The 23861-nt window shown below is 39.7% G+C and overlaps 1 protein-coding gene across 3 annotated transcripts in view; it reads right to left on the reverse strand.

Moving 5' to 3' along the window:
- LOC136442505 (rab GTPase-activating protein 1-like) overlaps positions 1-23861 on the reverse strand; it is a 100868-nt gene that overhangs the window by 62797 nt on the left and 14210 nt on the right. For all 3 annotated transcript variants that reach the window (XM_066439402.1, XM_066439400.1, XM_066439401.1), the window contains exons 12-13: positions 23289-23434; positions 22531-22632 (exon numbers count right to left, since the gene is read on the reverse strand). In XM_066439402.1, the coding sequence (XP_066295499.1) occupies positions 22531-22632; positions 23289-23434 (248 nt within the window). The remainder of the gene's footprint in view (positions 1-22530; positions 22633-23288; positions 23435-23861) is intronic.

Raw genomic sequence — 23861 nt, forward strand, 5'->3', positions numbered from 1 at the left:
ATTGAGGTTCAATATGGGCTAAATCTATAGACACCCTCGAGAACATCTTATTTCAAAGTTTTACATGAAATTGATTTTCAGTCAGAGTTACGATGATGAAGGGTGCTCTAGAGAGAGCTGTACTTAAATATGTATTACTTCACACACTGGTCCAGAAAAGAGAGCGTTTGGTCTCTTAAGAGACTCTATTCTGAATGAGTGACAGATTGGGAACAGACTGATAAAGAGGGATATGCAAAATCCAAATTTCACACTGAAGACATGCTCTTCCATTATGGAGGGTCTGTATAGGGGGGTCCCAGCAACGCTTTACACTGTATTCCCTACATATTACGCTAAAATGAAAAAAGGCAATTACGCAAAATTTGGTGCCCTTGCAATGAATTACATTGTCTTGAATAAGTCTGAACTTTCGCTATGAATTCCCAGAAACAAAAATAGGCTTACGGAAAAGAGCAAGCAAACTCTCATGGTGTAAAAACCCCTTCCAAAAATGGTGTTTTAATAGTTTTGGGTGGGGTGGGGGATTATCAGAACTGACAGATTTAAATTACTACCTGCTAATTGAGACAAACTATTCATCATACAAATCTCTCTGTCAAATCCATCAAATTTTCCATACTTGCTAGGACAAGCCTATAAATTAACTGATCTCCTCGCTGTCAAAGACGTGTACTAAGAAGACACTTTGACTGTCCCGAATTGAGTGCAGATTGTCACAAGCTGCTTTCCTGACCTACACGTACACATCATACTCAGTATACTTAGCATCATGCCGCTACTTACACATGTATATTTCAGCAGAAAAGGTTCAAAAGGGATGGAATTTACATGCAGAAATACAAGCATAGGTAGTTTGGTCATTAGATTTTTTTTTACTGCACTACTAGTGCGCTAGTGTGATATTTTTTACAGTGGAAGCTGAAAAACAATATCACCACATAAAATATACCAGCAGTCCTGTGAACTACAGTTTGTATGGAGGAAATATTGTACGACTGTCCTGCCCCCCACTTCAGCATCTGCTTCATGTCAACCTGTGACATAACATAACATGACAGACATGTAACCCAAGTCTTCCATCGTGCTATTTCTGTGCCCCATTTATAATTCACCTGTCCTAACTCAGAATTCACACTTATATGAAACCTTCATTTACTAACTGTGTGTGGATATAATTGCGTTTCTTTGGAAGACCTGCCCAGTGCAATGGAGGATAGGGATAGCCTGGAATCCAGACCTATTATAGCTCCCAAGTCTCTCTGCAAATAGCGGAGAGACACTCGGGAGCTATAATAGGTCTGGATTCCAGGCTAGGATAGGGAGGGATGGAGTAGAACGGCCATGAGCACCCTTGAGACCTATACGACCTGATGATGATGATATGAAACACTGCTGAGCGTCATGCTAAGCATATCTGACATGACACTTCTGTTCTTAGTGTCATGTTTCTTATCTTGTTTCAGTCTAAAACATGTCAATTTGAAGGTGAGACCATGGCCACAGAAGCCGAGTATAGGTTAGAAGTATCTGAAGGGGAAATGCATGCTCAATTCGTAAAAATAATCGATTAGGGGTTTTACAACTTACACCTCTTCGTTTTGTAAAAAGTAATCAATATGGGGTTTTACAACCCACAATATAATGTTACCCTTTGGCAACCAGCTCATGAAACATTCATGATTGAAACGATTTCTTCATTCACCTTTTGAATGATTTTAGAAATTTTTCCTTCTTCTTCCTTTGACAGATATGGCTGAAAAAAGTATACTAAGTTTACTTTAGTCTAAGTAAAGTGGTTTATTCATATCATACATCATACATGCACAATAAAATACGCCTTTGTAGCACAAGGGCTAGATTGCAGTGTGCTGTACACAACGATGCATCTTTTGTCATTTTTAGTTTACGCATAAACATAGTCGTATCGTGCAAGGTGAGTTGACCTCACATGCCATGAAACATTATGCACCAGGCAACATCCTATAAAAAATCCAAGCCCTGAGTATCCTTTGAACAGCGTCTATATCTGTAACATGATGGATATGTAATGTCCTTGGGTGAGGCACTATCTTTAACCACATGACTATCGACAAAGTCATCAGGGAAAGATTTACGATTTGTCTCCATGTCATACTCAGCCATGCAGACAACTACTGAATTATCTGGTCTTCTTAAGGTCAAGTCAGGACACAGTCGGAAGAATACTGCCCATATGGCAAATCATTCATCAACTTCAAGCACCTGACAGTGTAGAAATTATACTGGAGTTTTCAGAAGAAGAAAAAGAGAGTGAAATCCAAATAGCAATTCAAAACACAAACATTTTGCTATGCAATTTGTAAAACCAACATAGATTCCACAATTCATATAGAAACATGAATTTAAGGCCAGAAAACAAAATAATAAGAATATGGGATGATTCTATGATTAAAGCAGTTTGAATTACCTTTAATACTCAAAAATTCTGTAGATGACATTTTATTTGTAGGGTACGTTCCTCTCCCTGATAACCAAACATTTATTTTCAACCTTGCCATCTTGTTTCTCTCTTCATGAATGGCCCTCATGTGCCATCTTGTGTTTGATCTTGAGTCTTTAGAATAGCTCCTTCCCAGGAGAGATATAACTAAACTCGAAGGCCCCATTACCTGGGATTAGATGAAAGAGGCTGAAGGGAAGGCAGATGCCATTAGAGACTCTATTCCTGGACAAAGTTGTTTGGTTTTCCTGCCATTCATCTCCTAAATAACAGCCAGGGTAATCCTGGAGAGATTACAAAATACTGTTAATGTTTTTCAAGGGTTCCACTGAAATAGAACTTGCCACCCTTTATCAAGGGTGGAAGGTGGGGATCGCACAAGTGACATTTTATGTACCTTCATCTGCATATCTTTTGTATAGCAGCCACGAATCGATCCTCGCGCTACTGTAACACACAGTTGAAACATAAAAGGGAAGAATTATACAAGTGGAAATCAGAGAATTGATTCAACCTTTGACATTACAGTTGGAAGATATTGGCGGCAGGATTTATTGCACACTTATATAGCAATAGCCAATCGACCGCTCAACAGCTGCAAGGATTAACCCATCCATCATGGTCAGGGTGCCCCGGGAAGGAGAGTTCTGACCAGATGCTGTCATCTAAGATTTATCTATTTATCTCTTTATTTATCTATTTTATTTGTTGATTTTGTTTTGCCATACAGAATCGATTTTGAGGCCTTCTAGAGAACAAAAAACTGCGGCAAGAGAACAAGAATAAAATAAAAGAGAAGCCTAAAACAGAACAAGTCATGGTGTCTACATTTTGATATTAAAAACATGACAATCGCTGTAATGAGAATTAAACAGGAAGAATACAGTGAAACAATTGTTAATACTTGGATCAAAGGATTTCATTTCATTGGTGAACCTTCTTTCTATTGTACATTTATGCACGTAGCAGAGATTTGGAGCAGTTGCAGCTCAAGTCGATAGAGAAACAGTTAAATAACATGAACAGTAATGCTACATAAACTTGATCATACGGATGCCACATGCCATATGCACATGTAGTGCTTTTAGTCTGTTAATTACTATGCCTCAGTAGCAAATTGGCGACAGAAGAGACTCTGAAAGCTAGGCATAGAATTTGTGTTGCGTTAATAAGTACTCCATCTGACATCTGAGCAGGTTTTTACTGATTAAGAACCCAATCAAAGGTTTTTCCATGAGTTTCATGCTAGCATTCAGGCTTTAGAAGAAGAAAAAGAGCTTTGTTCCCGATTGAAACTTTGATATCATCCCTTCCCCTCCATCTGTCTTGCGGGCATGTCCATCCAACACACACCAACACACACAGAACGGTAATACCACCGTGTTCAGTACAAGATATTTCAAAAAGCCTAAGGTATGAAAGGATTTCCTGCATGGTGCAGAGATACTTTAGTTACAAAGTGGAGATGTCGGAAGCACAGTGTGTAGAGTGAGATATTACTAGCACGTCATATATCATGCTCTCATTCAGTACAGGGAAATGTCCTTCAACGTAATGATGGCATTTCAATCTAAAGTATCCTATAGAAGGACAACATTTTGCCCTGATGTTACTGGACACAAAAAATACCTCAAGTCGATTTGTTTGCCTTTTCCTTTCCATGCAAAAACTAAAGTCTTGAAGAGCTTAACAGCGTGACATCTCATAGAAACAATGGCATGTAACCTTAACACAAATAACCTGGCAAAATTGTTCTAAACAATATAACCTGTTCTTTTTGTACCAAAATGAATGTCATATTCTATGACCCTTTTAATGGAATTGTATTACAGCTCTGTCTAAGTGTTCAAATGTGCCTTGATGGTTTAAATGAATCTCCTTTCAAGCATTGAACTTCTCACATTTTCTGTTAATGAAAAATGAGACTTCCTTTTGTAAGGATTTCCATAACAGTAGGCATAGGTACACCGGATCTATTGTCAAAAGCAGAATTTCAGATTCCTGAACTCCTGACGGCTTACGATAAGGACAGCCAATACTTCATGGACTAATACCTCCCCACACTGTAGTAGCATCAATCATACATCACCCTGTAGTTACAGAGCAGGTAGGAATGCCATGTATATCTGCTGTGATTCTGTATCAGCTTTGCCTCAGCATTAGACCTAGCACAGAACAGAAATGCGACTTCTATTTCTTACAAATGTAGCAAAGCGATACCTTTTTGCATACAAGATAGATGTAGAGTCAGTTTTCACAACCTAGGGTCATAACGGCTTCTATCAGTCTAGCTGATGATGAAAAGAAAAAGAAACACTTTTTCTCCGTGCAGTAGTAGAACAAATGCTGCTATCCTCCACTCCTACCTTGGTCTTCACGAGTAAACTTAATCTACACCATACTAAGCCCAGTCTACCATCACCTGTCTCTAATTTCATGTTTGCCAGCTGATTTCTATCTGTATTATGTTGAAACTTTTAAACTGTGAAGTGTGTAAGATCAATATTTGTTCCTGGTCACATACACTTCACAGCAATTGCACCCTCTATCATAACCCCCATTAACATCAATCTGCGGGTAGCATAAATCCGTCACTTTTAAAAATGGTGGGTTTGAGAGATCTCTAGTGTAGCACCCCCGAGGTATGCATGTAGTCTAGATATACAGCAGTGCATTGTAGATTGGAGACCTGATTGGACATATCTTTTCAGGTCAGCGGAATTATGTACCCTGGTGTAATTATGTTAGTAGATGCTACCTAACGTTAAGTGACCTTGCTTAACCTTTGACATCTTGCATCAGGCTCTAAAATATTTCAACCTTTTAAAGCTACAAAACATAAAATCAAGCCTTTGTCATATGATTCCCCTTATAACAGAAATCTTTATTGACACGACAAAAGTACAGCGACTTTCGTAAGGTCTTCTACAACTATACATGCAAATAACAAACAATGGTATACAAAATGATTAACCTAAGTACAAGTATATGAATACTTCATGCTAGTCATGGTTAAAAGATACATGTGTGAGCATGTGTGTGAGGGGGGGGGGGGCTTATTTACCATTTGCTTTTGCTGGAAGTTGGGATCAGCACTAAAAGTAAACAGGGCTGTCCACACATACTGCTCTGGTTGATTTACATAAACTGAATCTCTTATCCTCCTGCCTGAAACATTAACACTACCAAACTTCTTAGATGAGCCTTGGGCAACAGCAAATATCATGGATTTTAATGCAGGGATAAAGGATGCTGAGATAAGTACCCATTAGCAAGGGCAGATGGTGAATTCGGCAAGGGCATGCTAATCACCCCTATTGAACACAGGAACTGAAGTGCCAGGAATAGCCTGGAGCATCCTTCATGCTCTCACACTCTTAACAAGCAGCCTGACACGCAGGAACTTGTTCTGATCCGATGGGTACTTTTAGTGAATGGAATGTCACCTTCACTGATGTAGAGTTAAAGTTATACTACTCACATTTGCAGTTTTGGCTACTTTTCTGAAGCATTATCATTTGCTCAAAAATCAATAAATCACACACATTGTTGGATTGCTGCACATAAAGGAGTTGACAGCATGCTGCTACTTGGGGTGGCAGACTTATAAAGGCTTTCAAGCACATCTCATACTTCAGATTTGTATGGAGAGAAAAGTTTGCCGGCAACATTTAATAGCATGTTGGAGATGAAAAAAAGATTATGGTCTTAAATCTCTTGCTGATCTTGCTGACCAAATAGTTGCTCTGGAGACCTTTGAGGCACAATGATTACATTGCATGTTCTGTCTGAGTCAGGAAATCTTTGTAATCCTGACAAATGAGGTTTTAAAGTAGATTTCGTAGGTCACATTTATCCAAGTACATTTTCCATATCTAGCAAACAGTGCTGACAAGTTGTACCTGACACTGAGAAATCAAATCATTGATTCTCAGTTGTGGAAGGCAGAGTTCAAACAACACATGATTCAGCACTATGGACGGATGCTTGAAGATTCAGAACTATGGACAGGTGCTTGAAGATTCAGCACTACAGACAGGTGCTTGAAGATTCAGAACTATGGACAGGTGCTTGAAGATTCAGCACTATGGACAGATGCTTGAAGATTCAGAACTATGGACAGGTGCTTGAAGATTCAGCACTATGGACAGGTGCATGAAGATTAAGCACTATGGACAGGTGCATGAAGATTAAGCACTATGGACAGGTGCTTGAAGATTCAGCACCATGGACAGGTGCTTGAAGATTCAGCACTATGGACAGGTGCTTGAAGATTCAGAACCACGAACAGGTGGTTGAAGATTCAGCACCATGGACAGATGCTTGAAGATTCAGCACTTAAAGAAGAACAGAGGGGGAGGAAAGAAAGTATACTATTGGGGCTACAAACCAGAGGTGCAGTTATCAAAATCTCAACACAACAGAAATGAAAATACCACATATTTACAAAACTTTCAGAATCAAGCAACATAAATGTATCCAGTCATAAACAATGGAAACCTTTTAACACTTGAATATACGTGACATCAACTCTCATATTTTCATTGGGTACCCTAACATTTCCACATAGAATATAATGGTGAATTCAAAGAGATCTACTTATGCAGCATCAGTTATCCATGAGGTATGCACATTTCAGATATCTAGATGTACAAGACTAAAACAACAGGAGCTAATTAAGTCAATAGCATACAACCTTGTCTTGGCTTACTATTCTATTCAACCATAAGAAATTTTCTTCACTTCATTAACATATCTATTCAGAGTTTTGGTATAAACCTGGTTCTGACGGATCTATTCTCAGTCACTGACGAAAGATAGCGGATGCTGTCTGAAATGTCTGACTGTTTCAAAATTTTATCTAGTTGCTTGAGTAACTATTTTTGGTGTACAAGACATTCTTGAAAAGGCCTGGATAACTCTGTTTATATAATGTGTGGTGTTAGGGAACCAGGCAGAATTATGAGACTTGATGTTAGATACATTTCAACGACACCCTGGCAAAGATTGATCTCTTGATTACCCTCCTTCGCAAAGTGCAACTCATCTTTATCAATGAGTAAAACATGTCAAGTGCGAACAGCGAGAAACTTGATGAAAAAGACAAAAGACATTAAAAAAAGATCTGTATCAAAGCTGTTTTCTACGTATCTGCTGTGATAAGGACGAATGGGGATGGTGCCTAAGGAAAATATCACAGCCTTGTGATTAGGAGTGGCTAGACTGTCTGCAAGGAAAACACCTACCATGACATGTATGGGTGCTTTAGCCTTATCTAAATGTCTCTTTCACTTGGCCCTAGGCCGTGGGTTACATTACCAGAGCCCTGACTATGCAGTACATGTAGCGAGGGCACATATATCATGCAACAAAAATATTATTTCCCTGCATATATGCAAGGTGTGCATGTATGTGCATGAGAAACTGTAGGCGACGGGAGCTGACAAGAGCCAAAAGGAGATCTTGTGTAAATTCCAGTTTCTTATGAGATTTGAATAGGGCATCAGATGCAACCATGGGCAATAGGGTAAGGTATTTATGTTGGGAACCCGCCGCATTACATGTTTTCGCTCACATATGCTCCCGACGACGGTTTCTCCCATCATCCTTTGCGCCGCTCACTCCGAAATGCCCCCCCCCATTAGGTTTCTCCCGTCGTCCTTTGCGCTAACGACAGAGTTCGGCTTTGCCGAACATTGCCGAAAACCGCCGAACACTGTTCGGCTCCGCCAAACACCGAACCCTGTTCGGCTCTCCGAACCCCACGCTCGTGCCTTCGGCATTACTTCGGGTTTTGCTCGTCACGATCGGAACTTCGGCTGCTATATTCAAGGACAATACCTTTGCCTACTGCCTGTGATGCAACCCTAATAATGCACTTTTTTTACATATTGATTGGACCAAACAGCAGTAAACAACAGACTAGTGGCTATGTGCTACAAGCATTGTAAGCCACAAGAAACATGATACCCTTGGCTTTACTTTTAAGTCAACTTTATATGTAAAGTTGGGGTAATGTTGATGCAATCGCCCAACTTTCCTGCCAAAAATGAGGACATAAGAGCTGAACTGAAGTCAGGACTTTAAGGTCAGAGACACTTTGTGTTCACGGTCATTGATAAAACCTCACCATCGTAGGAAGTGTTTCCTTTTGAAGATGTATGGAGCTTCATGTGCCCGTGACGCAGGTTTGCATAGATCGATTAAAGACATGAGCAGTGAAAGGGTCTCGTGAATACTGATAACAAGCCTGGTAAAGCTAACATAAGCTCTCAAGTGTATCCTTCACCCTCCATCACTGTGGCTAGGGATCATTCAGACATGGAGACAAGACTTGAAATAGAAGACTGCAATCCCTCCATGGACGTCACGCCGCGAACATCAAAGTCTTTAATTAGACAGATTTGGTAAGATTCTGAGTGTATTCTTATTACTAGAATTACAAAAGAATTTTGATTTTGAATGTAAAGGATTATGTTGTTAGGAATAATCACAAGAACAATATGTCTAAGCTACTTATCATAAGTTTCCAACCACACTGTTCACCTTCACATTCACTGTTGGATTGGTAACAAAGTAAACTACAACAGTAGAAGTCTGTCAGTTCTGCGTGGGTGTCACACAGTGTACAGTTACTGTAAAAGTTTTATTAAAAAAGTATGTGAAACAGAAATTGGTAACTCATTGCTGAAGTGACATTGTGATTCCCAAAGAATGATATTACATAGTTAAGACTATTACAAGAATATTAAATCATAATCATCTTGATTAGTGTAGAGGAGGGGGGCCTAGTATAGAGGAGGGGGGCCTAGTATAAGCTATATAATCATGCTTTTTCCCTCCTCCTGTGACTGTTTTATTTATTTTCTATCACATCATGTACTTTCCTGTTGGGCAAGAAATAAATGAAACTTTGAACTTTAACATGGAAGAATTGTAGTTTGAAAAAAGTTTTTTGACAGGACCAATGAAAGTGCATGACAAGGAATACTGATAACAAGCCAAGAAAAGTTAAGGTACATGTATTTTCATTCTTCACTTTCAACTATGATTACAAATCAAACAAGGTCCAACAGAATTGGCTAAAAACTAGAAACCTGTAGTTTCTGTCTGGCCCACAGTTTGTACAATAACACTGCTAATGAGGAAGCACTTAAAACTGGGGCTGGCAACATTAACATTCAGCTGGTGTTCTTCATCTCACTGGAGTTAAGACAGGATTTCAGGAGAATGAATCACTGAACCGCATCTCTACTGGCTGGATCCTTCACCTTTTGTTACTGTTAATTGTGAAACTGTCTCAGAATTGAGAAGCCTGTGATTAACATTAGCGTCACACTGTGCACAGGGCTATCATTAATCAGAAAGCACTTATCATAACAAAAAAGCAAGATTTAAATCATGTTCTAATTAGTAACATCATGATTACAATAGGAATAGAAAAGACTGATGTGCTGAATGTATATAATGTACATGTATCAAGTAGTTAGGAATGTAAGAAGATCAATGATTACATGAAGTAGAAAACTTTTAAGAGGATGACAAATGGTTTGAACAAGTTTAGACACCTTTAAATGGTCTAATGAATGTATGGTGTCGTTAGGAATGTCACTAGAGGAAAGCATGCTCTTTCAGATAATTTGAAATTCAACTATAATAATAATACATCTAGTCACAAGTTTGAATAGACTTTGATGTAGAAAAAGAACTTTATTGCACGACAATTGAACCCGGTACAATGTATGGCAACAACTATCAACATAGTAAAAAATAGAGGTATAGAATAAAACTTAACATCAAAATTAAACAATAAATAACACAAAAGAACCTCCATCAGAGCCTCAGAACTGTCATTTGCACACAGTGACTACTCTCCAAGCAGAGGAGTGGGTCCGGCAGGTTTTTGGCGTGTTTTTAGGCGTTTTTGTTGGGCTATCTACTTTGTCATGGTTTATAGAGACAAAGAAACCATGACAAAGTAGATAGCCCAACAAAAACGCCTAAAACACGCCAAAAACACTCCTCTGCTTGGAGAGTACACGGTGACTTCAGTGCCCAAGTTCTACAGTCTCCACCCTGACGGCTGACACGATTCATCAATGTCAAGGTGCTCAGGTGCTGATTATCACCAGCAGTTTGCTGCTGCTTGTGATCAATAACTTTCCCCTCCAGCAACAACCCGACAGAACTGGGGCAAAGTCATTTGTTTTAAAGTCAGGTACTCTGTGTGGAGTTTAACTTTGTTCTGACATACGGTTATGATGGCAGACTTAATTACATGGGTTTATAAAACAAAATTATGATAAATGTAATTATAGGGGAAAAGTCAGCCTTTGATTTATTATAATAACTATAAGACACAAAGTCACATGTATTTTGTACTTTGATGACATGTTATCAAAGGGTAAAAATTGACATCATAGTTACTGTTACTGTAGTTTTATCCTTCGAATAGACAGAAAATGCTTCTATTCAGTAATTTCATGTCCCTAACCTTATTCTATTCATGCAAGCCTCACTTTACAGTAAGGTTAGCCATGTAGTAAAATGACATAAAAAGTAGCATGAGACATACACCTGTTTGGAGATTAGCCTTGAAAGAGAATGGGCGAGTTCCCTTTGAAATCCCTTCCCCATGGAATTGGTATGCAGGTGGTAGCTTTAAGGGCACCACTGCCTGAGTTGTGACCCTTTTATGTGCAGGTTGTGAGTATGAATAAATGTGAATGAACGGTTTTATTAGCATCCACTTGACATGCCACATTGCAGTAGTGTTCTTAGCTAAAACTATATGTTACTTGCAGTTGAGTTAAAAACTAGGACAAAGGATTAAATCAAACCCAATACAAAGCTTCAGAATCCACTGTGCTGTTGCTTAGATAAGCTTTAAGATTTGAATTAGTATTAGGAGACAAAATAACACAGTTATCTTTTTAGTTTCTCTTTCCCATGCCTTTGCCTCACAATGGTCAAAATCCAACATCCAGTCGCGCCAGTGGAAGGTGATGAACCAGACCTTGCCTGACGGATGAAAACCTGAGGGATGTAGAATTGCCATTTCTCCTCAGCCACACGTTGGACACTATCCAAGGGCTGCAAACAAACCATGTCCACGCAAGTCACCAAGCAATAATCCTCTTAGGCTTTCCTTCTGAATTTAGATTGAAATTTTCTACTACCTGAGGACTAGGACTATTCAACTTCCCTCCTGTTATAAATCAAGGAACATTTTTGACTGATCATAAGATGAAGCCAGGTTACGAGAAACCACCTATCCTTTTCCTATATGTATATAGTATACATGTATAAATGTAGTGCTACTCAATGTTGCCTTATTTTCCTTAAAATGTGCGGACAGATGAAGCCAAATGTTTAATCGATGGGAAGAAATATCAGCATCATTCATTTGTTGTGACATTATTGATCCTGAAGAAGGCGACAGTGGTCGTCGAAAATTCGATCCGTGAATACCTTAGTGTTGGAAGAAAGTTTAGCATTGTATTATAACTATAGATGGAGACTTCCACCAGGTAAATGCTACAACCTAAATTCTTCCAGACCCTGGAGACAGGCCTCCACAAATATGAATTAAATGGTGACTGTTGTTAGTCGCCGGTCTTTCATTATCACTATATTTTCATGACAGTCACGTTTCTATTTTCTGTCTACAACCCATGTCTGTAAAGGTGCACGCACACAGTATTAAAGAAATGTGCTTTCATGAGGCACAATCATAGCTTTGAATGCCAGGCTTCCGTGCATAGTCTATTGGGAGGGAACCTTTTCGCTCAATACTGCAGTTATATAATAGGCTTATATCAGGACTTGAAATCTAATTCATTCCCTGTCTTACAATATGTGATCCACCAGACAGAGGCTGAATAATTCTACCCTACAGAGTTAAAAGTTGTTTATACTTTCTCTGCAATCTTCAAAATTATCCAGCCACTTGTTAAGATATTTAGAGCCCTGAATACTTTGCTAGATTTCAGTCTTTGCCATCCCAGTTCTGTTGAAGTGGTAAGACTGCAAGGAACTAATTGGTTTAAGCAAGGATTAGTTTGAGCAATCGCATAACAACTTCACCAAGACCCATAACCTCAAACTGCTTCTGTCATTGACAGGTTTAGAAAATTGCTTGAGGTGGGGGCTTTTCTCCAAGTACAGGGTTGACTGCATGACTTCTCTTTCACAGTACTGTAACTCCTAAGATAATTGGGCAAATCTGGGTTCAAAACGCAAACAGCTTGGACGGGATTTTTTTTTTCTATGCATAGCCCCAGTCCTCAGCTTAGCAGCTGGGCTGTCAGTTATTACTTGACATTACATTACATTATTGGGTTGGCCGACTACTACCCGACGGGGCTGAATCGCAAGGGTCTGCATGGAGGCTGCCATTTTGGTGCCAAGGTGACCTCAATACAACAATTGCCCCGGGTGCGGCCATTGAACTGTATCGTTATTCACACTGGGAAGAACCCCTACTCTTTTCAATAAGTGTGGTGGGATTTTTAATGTGCTCGAGGTGTGGCTCTCCTCAAACACGGGACCTCCATTTAACGTCCTATCCTAGGGACGCCCCTAACTGAGGCTATGTACTCATTTACACCTGAGTGAAGTGAGGAAAGTCGTGTAAAGTGCCTTTCCCAAGGGCACAACATCGGGGCATATTGGTGGTATTGAACCCGCGACCTCGGTTGTGGGCGAAACACCCTACCGATTGAGCCACACAATGCCACACAGTGTGAACCCATGGCCTTGTGATCCAGAGGTGGGATTGCTTAACTTCACACCTGGTCTGTTCGTCACAGCAAACAACTTAATACTCTACAAAAGCTTATACTGCTGGATATGTTCAAAAGAAAACTCAAGTCAGCTCTCAAAAGTTTTTGCTGTCAGTAAATTCACATTCTTAGAGAAATCAGAAGAAGCAGCTGACTGTTAAACTCGACGAGCGGCCTTCGCCTATCTGTCCTTCCCTTCTGATACAAACGACCAATAGTTAACAACATTCATTGCCTACATTTGTAACACTTACCCATGCCAACCTGGCAATGCATCGAAATATAAAACAGTCAACTGTTATTTAAGGACCAGCGGGATTGACGTCAACTGGGACAAAATTGGGCCATAAAACGCCCCAGATGGGCCACGCCTGGCTGCCGCTACATTCATGTTCATTGCCTGTGAAGCAGCTATTGCCGATTTCTGCCGACCGTCACAGTTTTTTTAATAAACTCCACATCTGCCTTGCCTGAAGATTTGCTGGGGTCTGCTCGGCTAAATGGTGTTAACTGGACTGGAGTTCGTTTTCTGATGGAGTTTTAATGGACTTTGGGATGTTTGGTTCTGCCCCAAGCACAGATTGATAGAATTATGATGTCTCTCAACTACAAGGCAATTGTCACTTTGCCCTTTTCCCTGATTGAGGCCAGTTACTCCCAATCTAGCATCATGATTCACAGGTTATACAGTAACTCTTAACTTGTAAAACGTTGAAGGGCATGCTATAGTGTTACACTTAATCTTTGTGTGATTACATGTTCTTCTACCAAAGAAGTTATTTTTATGGGTATTCAGGTCCCACAGTGTGTGCTAGCCATTCCAAAAACAAAGTGCAATCTTCGTGGCTCAACTGAGCTCCTAGAGAAGATAAGGCAGTACACTACGCTATACATGTATTTACAATTGCATGATAACCGTTAAAGTCAGGGCCACTATGGAGTCTCCATTTAGATGAGGTTAATTTGGAGACTCGCAATTTGTGCAACACTGTATTAAACAAGATTAGTGGCCATGGTAAACTGTAATGAGGTGCTCAACCATTTGGCAACTTCAACTGCTCATAGATTACAACCACGCAAAAGCCCTGCATGTCTAAAAAGTTAAACGTTTCTGGAATACAAAATCCTGTACTACAGTTTGCCAGCCCTGCCCGGTCGACCTTTATGACGGATTAGGCTACTCGGGGTGTTAGCAACACATCATGTAGTAATAAAACTGCTTAGATACAGAGTGTCACCTTTCAGCAGCATAACGCTACATTTGGTATGTCAATTTTACCCAAACCACTTGTTAACATCTGACAACACTTCATAATCAGAGACACCTGCACAGTGTGTAGCTAGGGAATACTGTCAACCTCACTGTATATGTAGAAATGTTCATGTTCCTATATATGTACAATTCTCCCATTTTCCATAAATAATGGACAGAAAGCATTGGGATGCAGAGTTGTGGTTCACAACAGTTGGCCAGCCAAAACCTTTCTTTAAAAACTTTCTAGCCCTTTCCTGGCAAAGGTTGCCCCAAATGCGTGCAGCATTTCACAAAACTGATAGCGCATCAAGCATGACGACAAGGCGTACGATAGAATCATAACGCAGTCGTGGGCCACGGAGATACCGGAGGTTTTGACGTCATTCCCATGACCCAGGACCGATCTTGGTGAAGAGTAGATAGTGTTTAGCGAAACGTTACCCTTGGGTCTTTGCATAATCACTCCTGTAGGCAGCCAAATGGAACAAAAATTACTGCACTCACAACTTGATGAAAGATTTGTAAGTTGGCTCATCATAACTTCTTAATTGGTTTCGGTTGGTTTGACATTTCACTTTTTTCATTCATTGCACAACTCACCAATCATGTGGATGGTTGTCACATTTCTTTGGTCATTAATTGAACAGGAAGATCTTGTAAGACATCAAAATTGAACACTAGAAAATAGGTTATTGGCTAGAATAATAGAGCAACAAATTGAATAAAAAGAAAATTTTCTTACCAATAAAGGCACAACACTGCAAAGTACCGTCTGTTATCCAGCAGGACGAGATTGAGAAAGATTAAATTGCTAAACTATGCTGTCTGTTGTCTGTGATGCTTTTGACCGACAAGAGTTTAAAAATGAACAGAAAATCATTTCGTAACATCAAGCACCAGTTATATAACCAACAAAAAGCCATAGAATCCAACGATTCTCTGTCAAGTATAGATTCAGTTAACTCTACGTATGGACATTACTTTCTTTGGGCCTTCACCTTCCCCATAACGATTGCAAAGAAAAGTTGGTAGGCAACATGCAGGGATTTCTGTAGTCTGTAACTAGTCCTGATGGGTAAAAATCAGAGTACAGTACATTGATTACAGCCTGCTGGCTGCCGCCGATGAAGGATTGAGTGTGGGGTCCAGCAGATATCATTTCCCCACAAACTAGACCTGCACCGCTGAGATACCGCCAGCTCTGACGTCAGTACCACCAGGTATACGCCTCACTGAGATAAGTCGTCCTCAATGAAAGGTGTAATCCACAGCTTCTTGTCCTCATAAACACATACAGCGCGCAGACTTAAGCTGTGAAGCTTTTCCCTTTATACATCTTATTTTATGTGGGCTTCTTTTTAGTGCGACTAACAGGATTTTGATGGTTTAAGCACCCTATCCCTTGATTGCTTTAATGGGATTCAACTGGCGGCCATTCAACACTGGAATTTCAACAAGAATAAAGATTGAGGAAACTTTTTGAGAGTCATGAGAGGATAGTCCTGAAAAAAGGCTATAGCCAATGATATTAGATGAATGGGATAGTCAATCAGTTGATACAGCATCTAAAGGAATTTTAGATTGAAGGAGTATGATAGTGTGATGATATTAGTCATAGTTGATATAGACAAAAGCAACACACACTAAAAACATCAATATTTTGAGTAGATTTTCACATGCCTTAACTTGCCTGTAGAAGAATTTATTAATTCAAAAGACATACTACAATGAGGAAAGTGTTTTGTAAAAAAATCTTCATTCAGAATTACTTTAAAACAATCCATTTCATCAGAGCATGGTGGAATCACTGTGACAGTATGAATGATTACCTGTGTCGGCACCAAATAAACAAACAAACAAACATGAAAATCCTTTTTTGGGGTGTTTTTTTCCAGCAATTTGGTAAACGTACTCACAGGGCAACAAGATCTCTTTGATTAATTGGAACCTCAAGCAAAATTGGGGCTTTTTAAAAACTTGATAATAAATAGATTTGGACAGAGGAGTTTAAGGAGTTCTCTATGACACATCTGTATACAATGATGGATCTTCATGCAGGTATGTATTCTTTTGGGGAAATGAAGTTAACTACTCAAGCAATTGATGTAAGGCTAATGCAACAAACTTTACAGTCAAGGTGATGAAAGTGAGGCATGTTGTCTCGGAACTCCATTTTCAAAATGCAAAAGTCCAAGTTCAACATGCAGAGAATACAAATAAGTTCATCAACACGTGTTTCCATTAAAACCGGCGGCGCGCGTTACAGCACGCTTCCATCGATCAGCACGTCTGTGTGACACCCGGGTCATATTTCACCAGACTTCCACGGGCGCTTCGCACCGTGATTCATGAGAAACCTGATAATTTTCAAAGTAACCATCACGCACAGTTTGGCTAATATCAGTTCAACATGTACATCTGACCTTCAGTCAACACCTCTCCAGTCAAGGTCAAAGTCAACGGCAGGCAATACGGATGTTATACTTTGTTTCTTGTACTCACCTATTTCAAGATACTAGCTGTAACAATTTGTATGATGGTACTGGGAAAAGAATATTTCAATTTGTGCTAGAATTCTATTTTGAATGTACTGTACTATTTTTTCATGTTATTAACAGTCCATTCATCCGTTGTCTTTCGTAAACAATTGCAAGCAGTGCAGCCCAGTGAGATGCCCACTTTATCTATCAAAGATAACCTTACTGTTCTAACTGCAGTAACGTTGCCATTTCATATTCAAGATCAGTTTGTAAAACGAAAACCAAAATTCTCTTCTCGACTTCACAAGAACGGCATCCAATATTGACAGTCTAGGGCCAACAACTGAAATACAGTAACTTGTAACTTGCAACCACAAGTGACTTTGAGGTGTCTCAGGCTATAACAAAATTACTTTACTCTTCATAATCCTTGAACCAATGAATGAAATCAGTCACACACACACAGTGGGATAAACCTAACCTTTTCTACAGTGGGAATAGAGCACATGCCTGCCATGAGCTTGACAATGATATATCACAGCCATGCTGGGTGGTGCCTCTGATACACAACAGTACGCTCCTATGATCATGAAATAGTCAGGGTCTGAGTGATGAATCTCTGGTTCGTCCTATCTGGCAACAACCTCCGAATGACTTTTTCCCCTGAAATTTTGTTAGGACATTTGTTGGGGATCTACATATAGTGCGTTCATCTGTAACAACTTCTTTTTACATATCTTTGGGTAATAGCAACCTCAGCTGCTATGTCCTTTTTAAATTTCACTCTCCTGGGGAACAATAATGTAGTCAGTGTCCCCCATCTCTGCATCAGGTTGCTTCTTTGGCTAGGGACCAGAAAGATGGCTAGACAGAATGTCGATTATAAGGTCATTTGATGTGAAATAAGAGATTTTGAAGGTAACTCTTGTCATACCAAGGCAACAAAGCGGGGCAAGTTGGTTGCTGAATACCTCTAAGGTATCAAACTCAAAGGAATTAAACAACTTTCAAATGGACAGAAACCATCGTATTTCTAGCAATTAACATGATACACATGAACATACATCAAACAACATGGAAAAACACTTAAGTCAAAGCTGCAGTCATCGCTCATAACTCATCAAGACTGAAAGCCCCCCAGCTTTGAAATCACATGTGCAAGCATTAATGACATGGTTACAGGGCAACATTCAAACTCTGCAGGGGATACCTGTCATTAGCAGACCTGCTGATCATTCTTCATCTACATGTATTAGACACTTTGTCAGCGTGTACAGAACTATTGTCAACACCAAAAACAAAATGCATCATGCAACAGAAACTCCATTTCATTCATCCCTACAAACCTTTGATTTCCTTTGCATACATGTAATTTCTAGAAAAATTTAACAAAAATAGCATGAAAAGTGTGAATTTTGACTTGATGTTGGACCCGTTGGAAATAATCTATAATAATATTGTCACAGCAAAGAAGAGCCAACTTTGAAGGAAAAAGATCTTTGAATCAAGTTGACGTACTGAGCTAAAAAAACTCATATTTTCAATGTATCCCTAGAGCTTAAATGAGTCTCTAAATCAATTAACATTAGATTTACTAAAAGCAGAAAGTATCATTTGTTACCTTAAAGTTTGAATGCATAAGTCATCACTCCTAAAGGCACAAATTGTTGATTAAACATCTGCAGGTAAGTTATGAAACCCTTAAGGCAACAAACACATCAAAATGTTTTCCCCATGGTATCTCTGGGATTCAGACGTGTCATGTAGATGTTGTATATTGATGATAGAATCCCTTGGTTGCATTGTCCCAGTTCTGGAGACATTTATCGATCTGCATCTCAGTGTTGTCTCAATTGACATGCATCAGAACGATTTGCCCATTCACTTTCCCTATCTTATATCCATATCCATATCTCAGGAAACAGAACCATGAATCAGTATCCACTTTCGCTTTCTCAGTCATTCATCTTACCAAAGTGGGTGAAATAGAAAGTTTTAAATGATGTAAGGTTTGTGAAATTGTCATTGACAAATGTTGCATTCTCATTTATCATTTTGGATAGTAATTGTAGCAATGGCAGGAATATCAAAAATACAGTTGTCATTTCATCAAAAAGAACCTGTCAAAATTCAAATTAAATCAACAGGAAAAAACAAACAAAAAACAACAAGATTATCTATTATAACAGACCATAAGATACTTATAATCTGTAAATACCAGTTACTGTAGGTAAAATTTTATATCTTATTGCCCTTCCTTTCGTTCAACAGGCACAAATACATTGAAGCTATACAATCATTATATACTTTACAAAACTTTACTTGAAGCAAGGTGGGTAAAACTGTTTTTCGATTGGTTGAACAGAAGGATGTTATCCATATTCGCCAGGAAAAAATGGGAACCTGTCCATCTCTACCACTCTGGTACTTTGCTCTTTTCATGATCAGCATTGGTTTTGAACCCGAAGACCCCTCCCTGTCCTGACATTCCCTCATCAGTGAGCTGATGTACAGAACAGCCCACTGATGGAACTGGTAGGAGCGGAAGGTCGGGATTTGACAAACGGCAACAGGGTGAATCCTGATGATACGTCCTGGCAGGAAATGTGAACTGTGCGCTTTCAGCAAGCTACATGACGTAAAGGGGCAATCTCTGCAAAGACTTCCGCCATATGTGAAAGTCACACACTATATTCTACTTGATTTGTCACTGGACTGCAAATTCATCTTTCACACCTCCAAATTAGTATTGGTGTCTAGTAAAAGGAAAGTGATCTCGATCCATTTTAGCTCACTGAAGAGCTAATCTTCCACTGGTCATGAGAGAGAAGACAGATGCTATGTACAGTATCTACAGGTTCATTGTACCGGGGAAATTCCCCTAGCTCTTTTCGATAAGCACAATGAACATTGGACTACGGCTTAACGTCCCATCCTATCGACTGCGACACTTTCCAGTAGCGTGAATGTTGGGTGAGCGACACAGCCTGGATTGAACTCGCAGCCTCAGAGGCAAGATCGCTAACCACTGGACTACGAATGCTACCCTAGTCAATCCAAGATGTTTTATAAGGTTAACCAACAGTTGGCAGTTGATACCTGCACACTCATCAATTTTGATTGATCATACTACTGTTCCATGTAACCTTTAGTCTTGTAACTTATATAACTTATTCCTTAGCTGAGCTGTAAACCGTGCATTTATTCAGCTTGAGTACAGCAGTAACTGTACGATAATTTCTGTGGATGCTAATGAACCATTTACTTATGAATCCGTCCTTATTCACCATGAGTGTGATATTCAATTATATTAGTTTCTTCATCGATCTCCAAGGAAGAAACAGACGTCCTACCGCTCATGATCGGAGAGAAGAGGCGGTCAACAAAACCACACCTGTGGTGAGACAAACTGATAACACCATAATTATCCCATCTTGACCCAGTTTATACCGACCCGCTCTCCCCGGGGGCACCTCACAATCCATCCTCTGTGTGAGATCAGCCTCCATCAGCCTCCGTGATGAATTGTTAATGTCATCAAAACAGATCTCGATTGACTTCTTCGGATTATCAAGGGATAACAGCAACATTTTTGACCCAAATCACAGGATGACAGGACCGTCTTTTATAGGTCACCTACTCAGAAAGATTTCAATTTTTCCTGATACATAATGGCTTTTGAGATGGTAATAGAGATGTACTGGAGGGCCATTTTCTTGGTGTAATGGGTTTTTCAGCTGTTGAGGATCACTATATGAAGATACTCTTTTTCCCATTACAAGATGGCATGGATAATAGTACAGTTGTAGTACATTAACTCTCATCTTGAATTACAAGACCATGCATTTCTCTTTGGTGAAACGAAAAAGTAGGATCAATGGGATGGCAATCTTGATAAATTCTCTGGGGAATAGGTTACCCCTGGTACTAGATTACCCCCAGTGAAAAGTAACCCACAGTTATACCTAACATGTTTGCAGCATTCTGGCCAACCATGATTTCAAAGTACATGTATGTGTTCAGAGTACAGATTATTAAAAAAAAAGTGTCTGGTACATTCAACTGTCTGTGGCAACATTGCAACTGTGTGCATTTGTGTGTTGGAGGAGGCCAGCTTCTAGGAGGAGGGGGAAATACTAAATTTTCTTAGACTGTTTATAGATTGTTACAGCAAAGTGGCAAACAACACAATAGAAAAATCTATATACATATTACAATAATAAACTTCTAGTAAGGAAAGTAGTATGGATGCAGACAAAACCTCAATGTAATATACACATATATGATGGCTTCTTTTAACTCATATTCTGTAGAATAAGCATGGAACAAATTCATAATTTACTTGCATCTTGGCATACAAGTTGCCAAACAGACTACATTTCATCTGTTGCTACCAGACATATCAAATCATACTGGTAATAGATATGATTAATTGCTTTTGTGGACATTGTATTGAAAAGTTCAATATTCAAAACCAGTCCTCTCACAATTTATTCTTAGACATTAAATTTTCAGACCACTTGGTGGCCCCTCCAGCTTTGAACAAGCTGGTCTCAAGGGGGCAACTCTACGCCACAGAACCGAACATAATCAATACACACTAAAATGAAACACAAATAACAATTTGCCTGTTTTGCAAACAGGGAAAAGCGAATATCTTGAGATGCGTCCGGAATGCTAATGATCAAATGGTTCAACTTGTTGCCAAAAGTATGGTAGGATGTCAAGCTACAACACCATCTAGTGATCGAAAAGAAAACTGCAATGTATACACTTCTCTCAAATTGCAAACTTCATCAAACACTGGAGATAATCTTCGTTATACTGGACCTCAAAAGCTAGAACATATCATTTTGTTGTAGGGGGTTGTTTAAGAACAATCCAAAGGAATACAAATTATTGAAGGATTTGACCTTGTCCTGTATCCACAAGTAGGAAAGGAGTGACAGGGGCCCTGGTCACAGCGCCACCTTGTGATCATTTAGAAAACTGCAGTCTGCTTGCAATTCATCTAATCTTTAAGTTGGTATAATTTATCTTAGAAATTACAATGTCAAGAACAGCAAAACCCCTCCCCAAAACTACTGGAAGAACAGCAACTTATCACAACAAAAATGCCAACCAACATTGATGAACAAATGCCAACTAACGTGGAGGAACACCATTTCAGCACCAAGGACAGATGCAGCCTTTTCTAACATCCTGCACAGGTTCAAGGTTTCTCAAGGCACTGGGAAACCCAGCAAACTGTGGGAAACATTGGGTAGTCAACCTACCTTTCTAAGGATGGTTACCTCAACAGTTCTGGCCGCTTACATGTACGGTGGCAGAATGTTGCAGAAAATGGAGGATTGCTGTAAAACTACAAATCTGAACCCGAAGAAATCAACGATCTGTTACAGACACACAAGCCTTCAGAGGACCATACAACATCAGGGCCTGTAAACCCCAGACCTCTTTAAAGAGAGGATGGTAAAACCCTCCAGGCACCATCGACTTAGGACTTGCACAGAAAAGTGTGAGGTTTACCTTAGTGATGAGCACTCTGTAGTTCTCCATCATCTGTGTTCCGTTCTCATGGCAACCAGCTAGCAACTGCCACACCTCCCCTCGCAGTGCCTCTGGAACACCCTACAGGAAAACATGGAAAATCCACTTGTCAATGATTTTCATGACAAATAACTCTTACACATCTTCACTACTAGTATAACAGTAAGACAACACATTAGAATGCTGACAAAAGGCTTCATGGGTGAAGAAAAAGTCCACAGTCCAGAAGTCTTCAATTGTTTAGGGACATCATCAGTATGACATAAAAACAATATTTTCCACTCTTGAGCACCAATCACCTTTCTAATATCCTTGAATTGAGATGGTTCTGCAAAACAGATAATCAATCCAAAGTCAAGATAGTTTGGGGTTGGTTTCTTTTGAAGCAGATACCAAGTTTACAAGAATAGAGCTCTGTTTCCGTGACATGATAAAAACAATGCCTCAGGCCAAGTAGACCAGGGTTCTAGCCAGAACCTGTCATTCCATTATTTGACGGAATTTTGTTGCATATGATGGGAAATTTTCGACCATTCCATCAACCTTGATGGAAAAAAATCCTTGAATAAAGATGTGAAAATGTCCAAATTTGAATACAAGTTTGTACAAGGTGACAAAAAAAAGAAGACTCTTTGTAGGATTTTTCCATCAATGGGGATATGATGGAAACAAATTTCAAGCTAGCTAGAACCTTGAAGCAGACAATATTTCCTTAAGGAAAATGTTGTCCTCCTCACCTTCCTGCAGAGCTGGTGGAGCGGTTTGGGGCGAGTGCTGAGGTTCTGTCTCCACTTGGCCAGCATGTCCCCCCACGTCTGCAGGATGTCACCCTCACACTCCTTACTCACATCACCGGAACCACTCAGCAGGGGCTCGTCGTTCTCTGAAGAACAAGGAACACAAGTCAGGACTGATCCTTACTCATATCACCTGAACCACTTAACAGGGGCTCGTCGTTCTCTGAAGAACAAGAAACACAAGTCAGGACTGATCCTTACTCATATCACATCACCTGAACCACTCAACAGGGGCTCGTCGTTCTCTGAAGAACAAGGAACACAAGTCAGGAGTGATCCTTACTCACATCGCCTGAACCACTCAGCAGGGGCTCGTCGTTTTCTGAAGAACAAGGAACACAAGTCAGGACTGATCCTTACTCATATCACCTGAACCACTTAACAGGGGCTCGTCGTTCTCTGAAGAACAAGAAACACAAGTCAGGACTGATCCTTACTCATATCACATCACCTGAACCACTCAACAGGGGCTCGTCGTTCTCTGAAGAACAAGGAACACAAGTCAGGACTGAC

The sequence above is a fragment of the Branchiostoma lanceolatum genome, chromosome 9, assembly GCF_035083965.1.
Source record: "Branchiostoma lanceolatum isolate klBraLanc5 chromosome 9, klBraLanc5.hap2, whole genome shotgun sequence".
Lineage (NCBI taxonomy): Eukaryota > Metazoa > Chordata > Leptocardii > Amphioxiformes > Branchiostomatidae > Branchiostoma > Branchiostoma lanceolatum.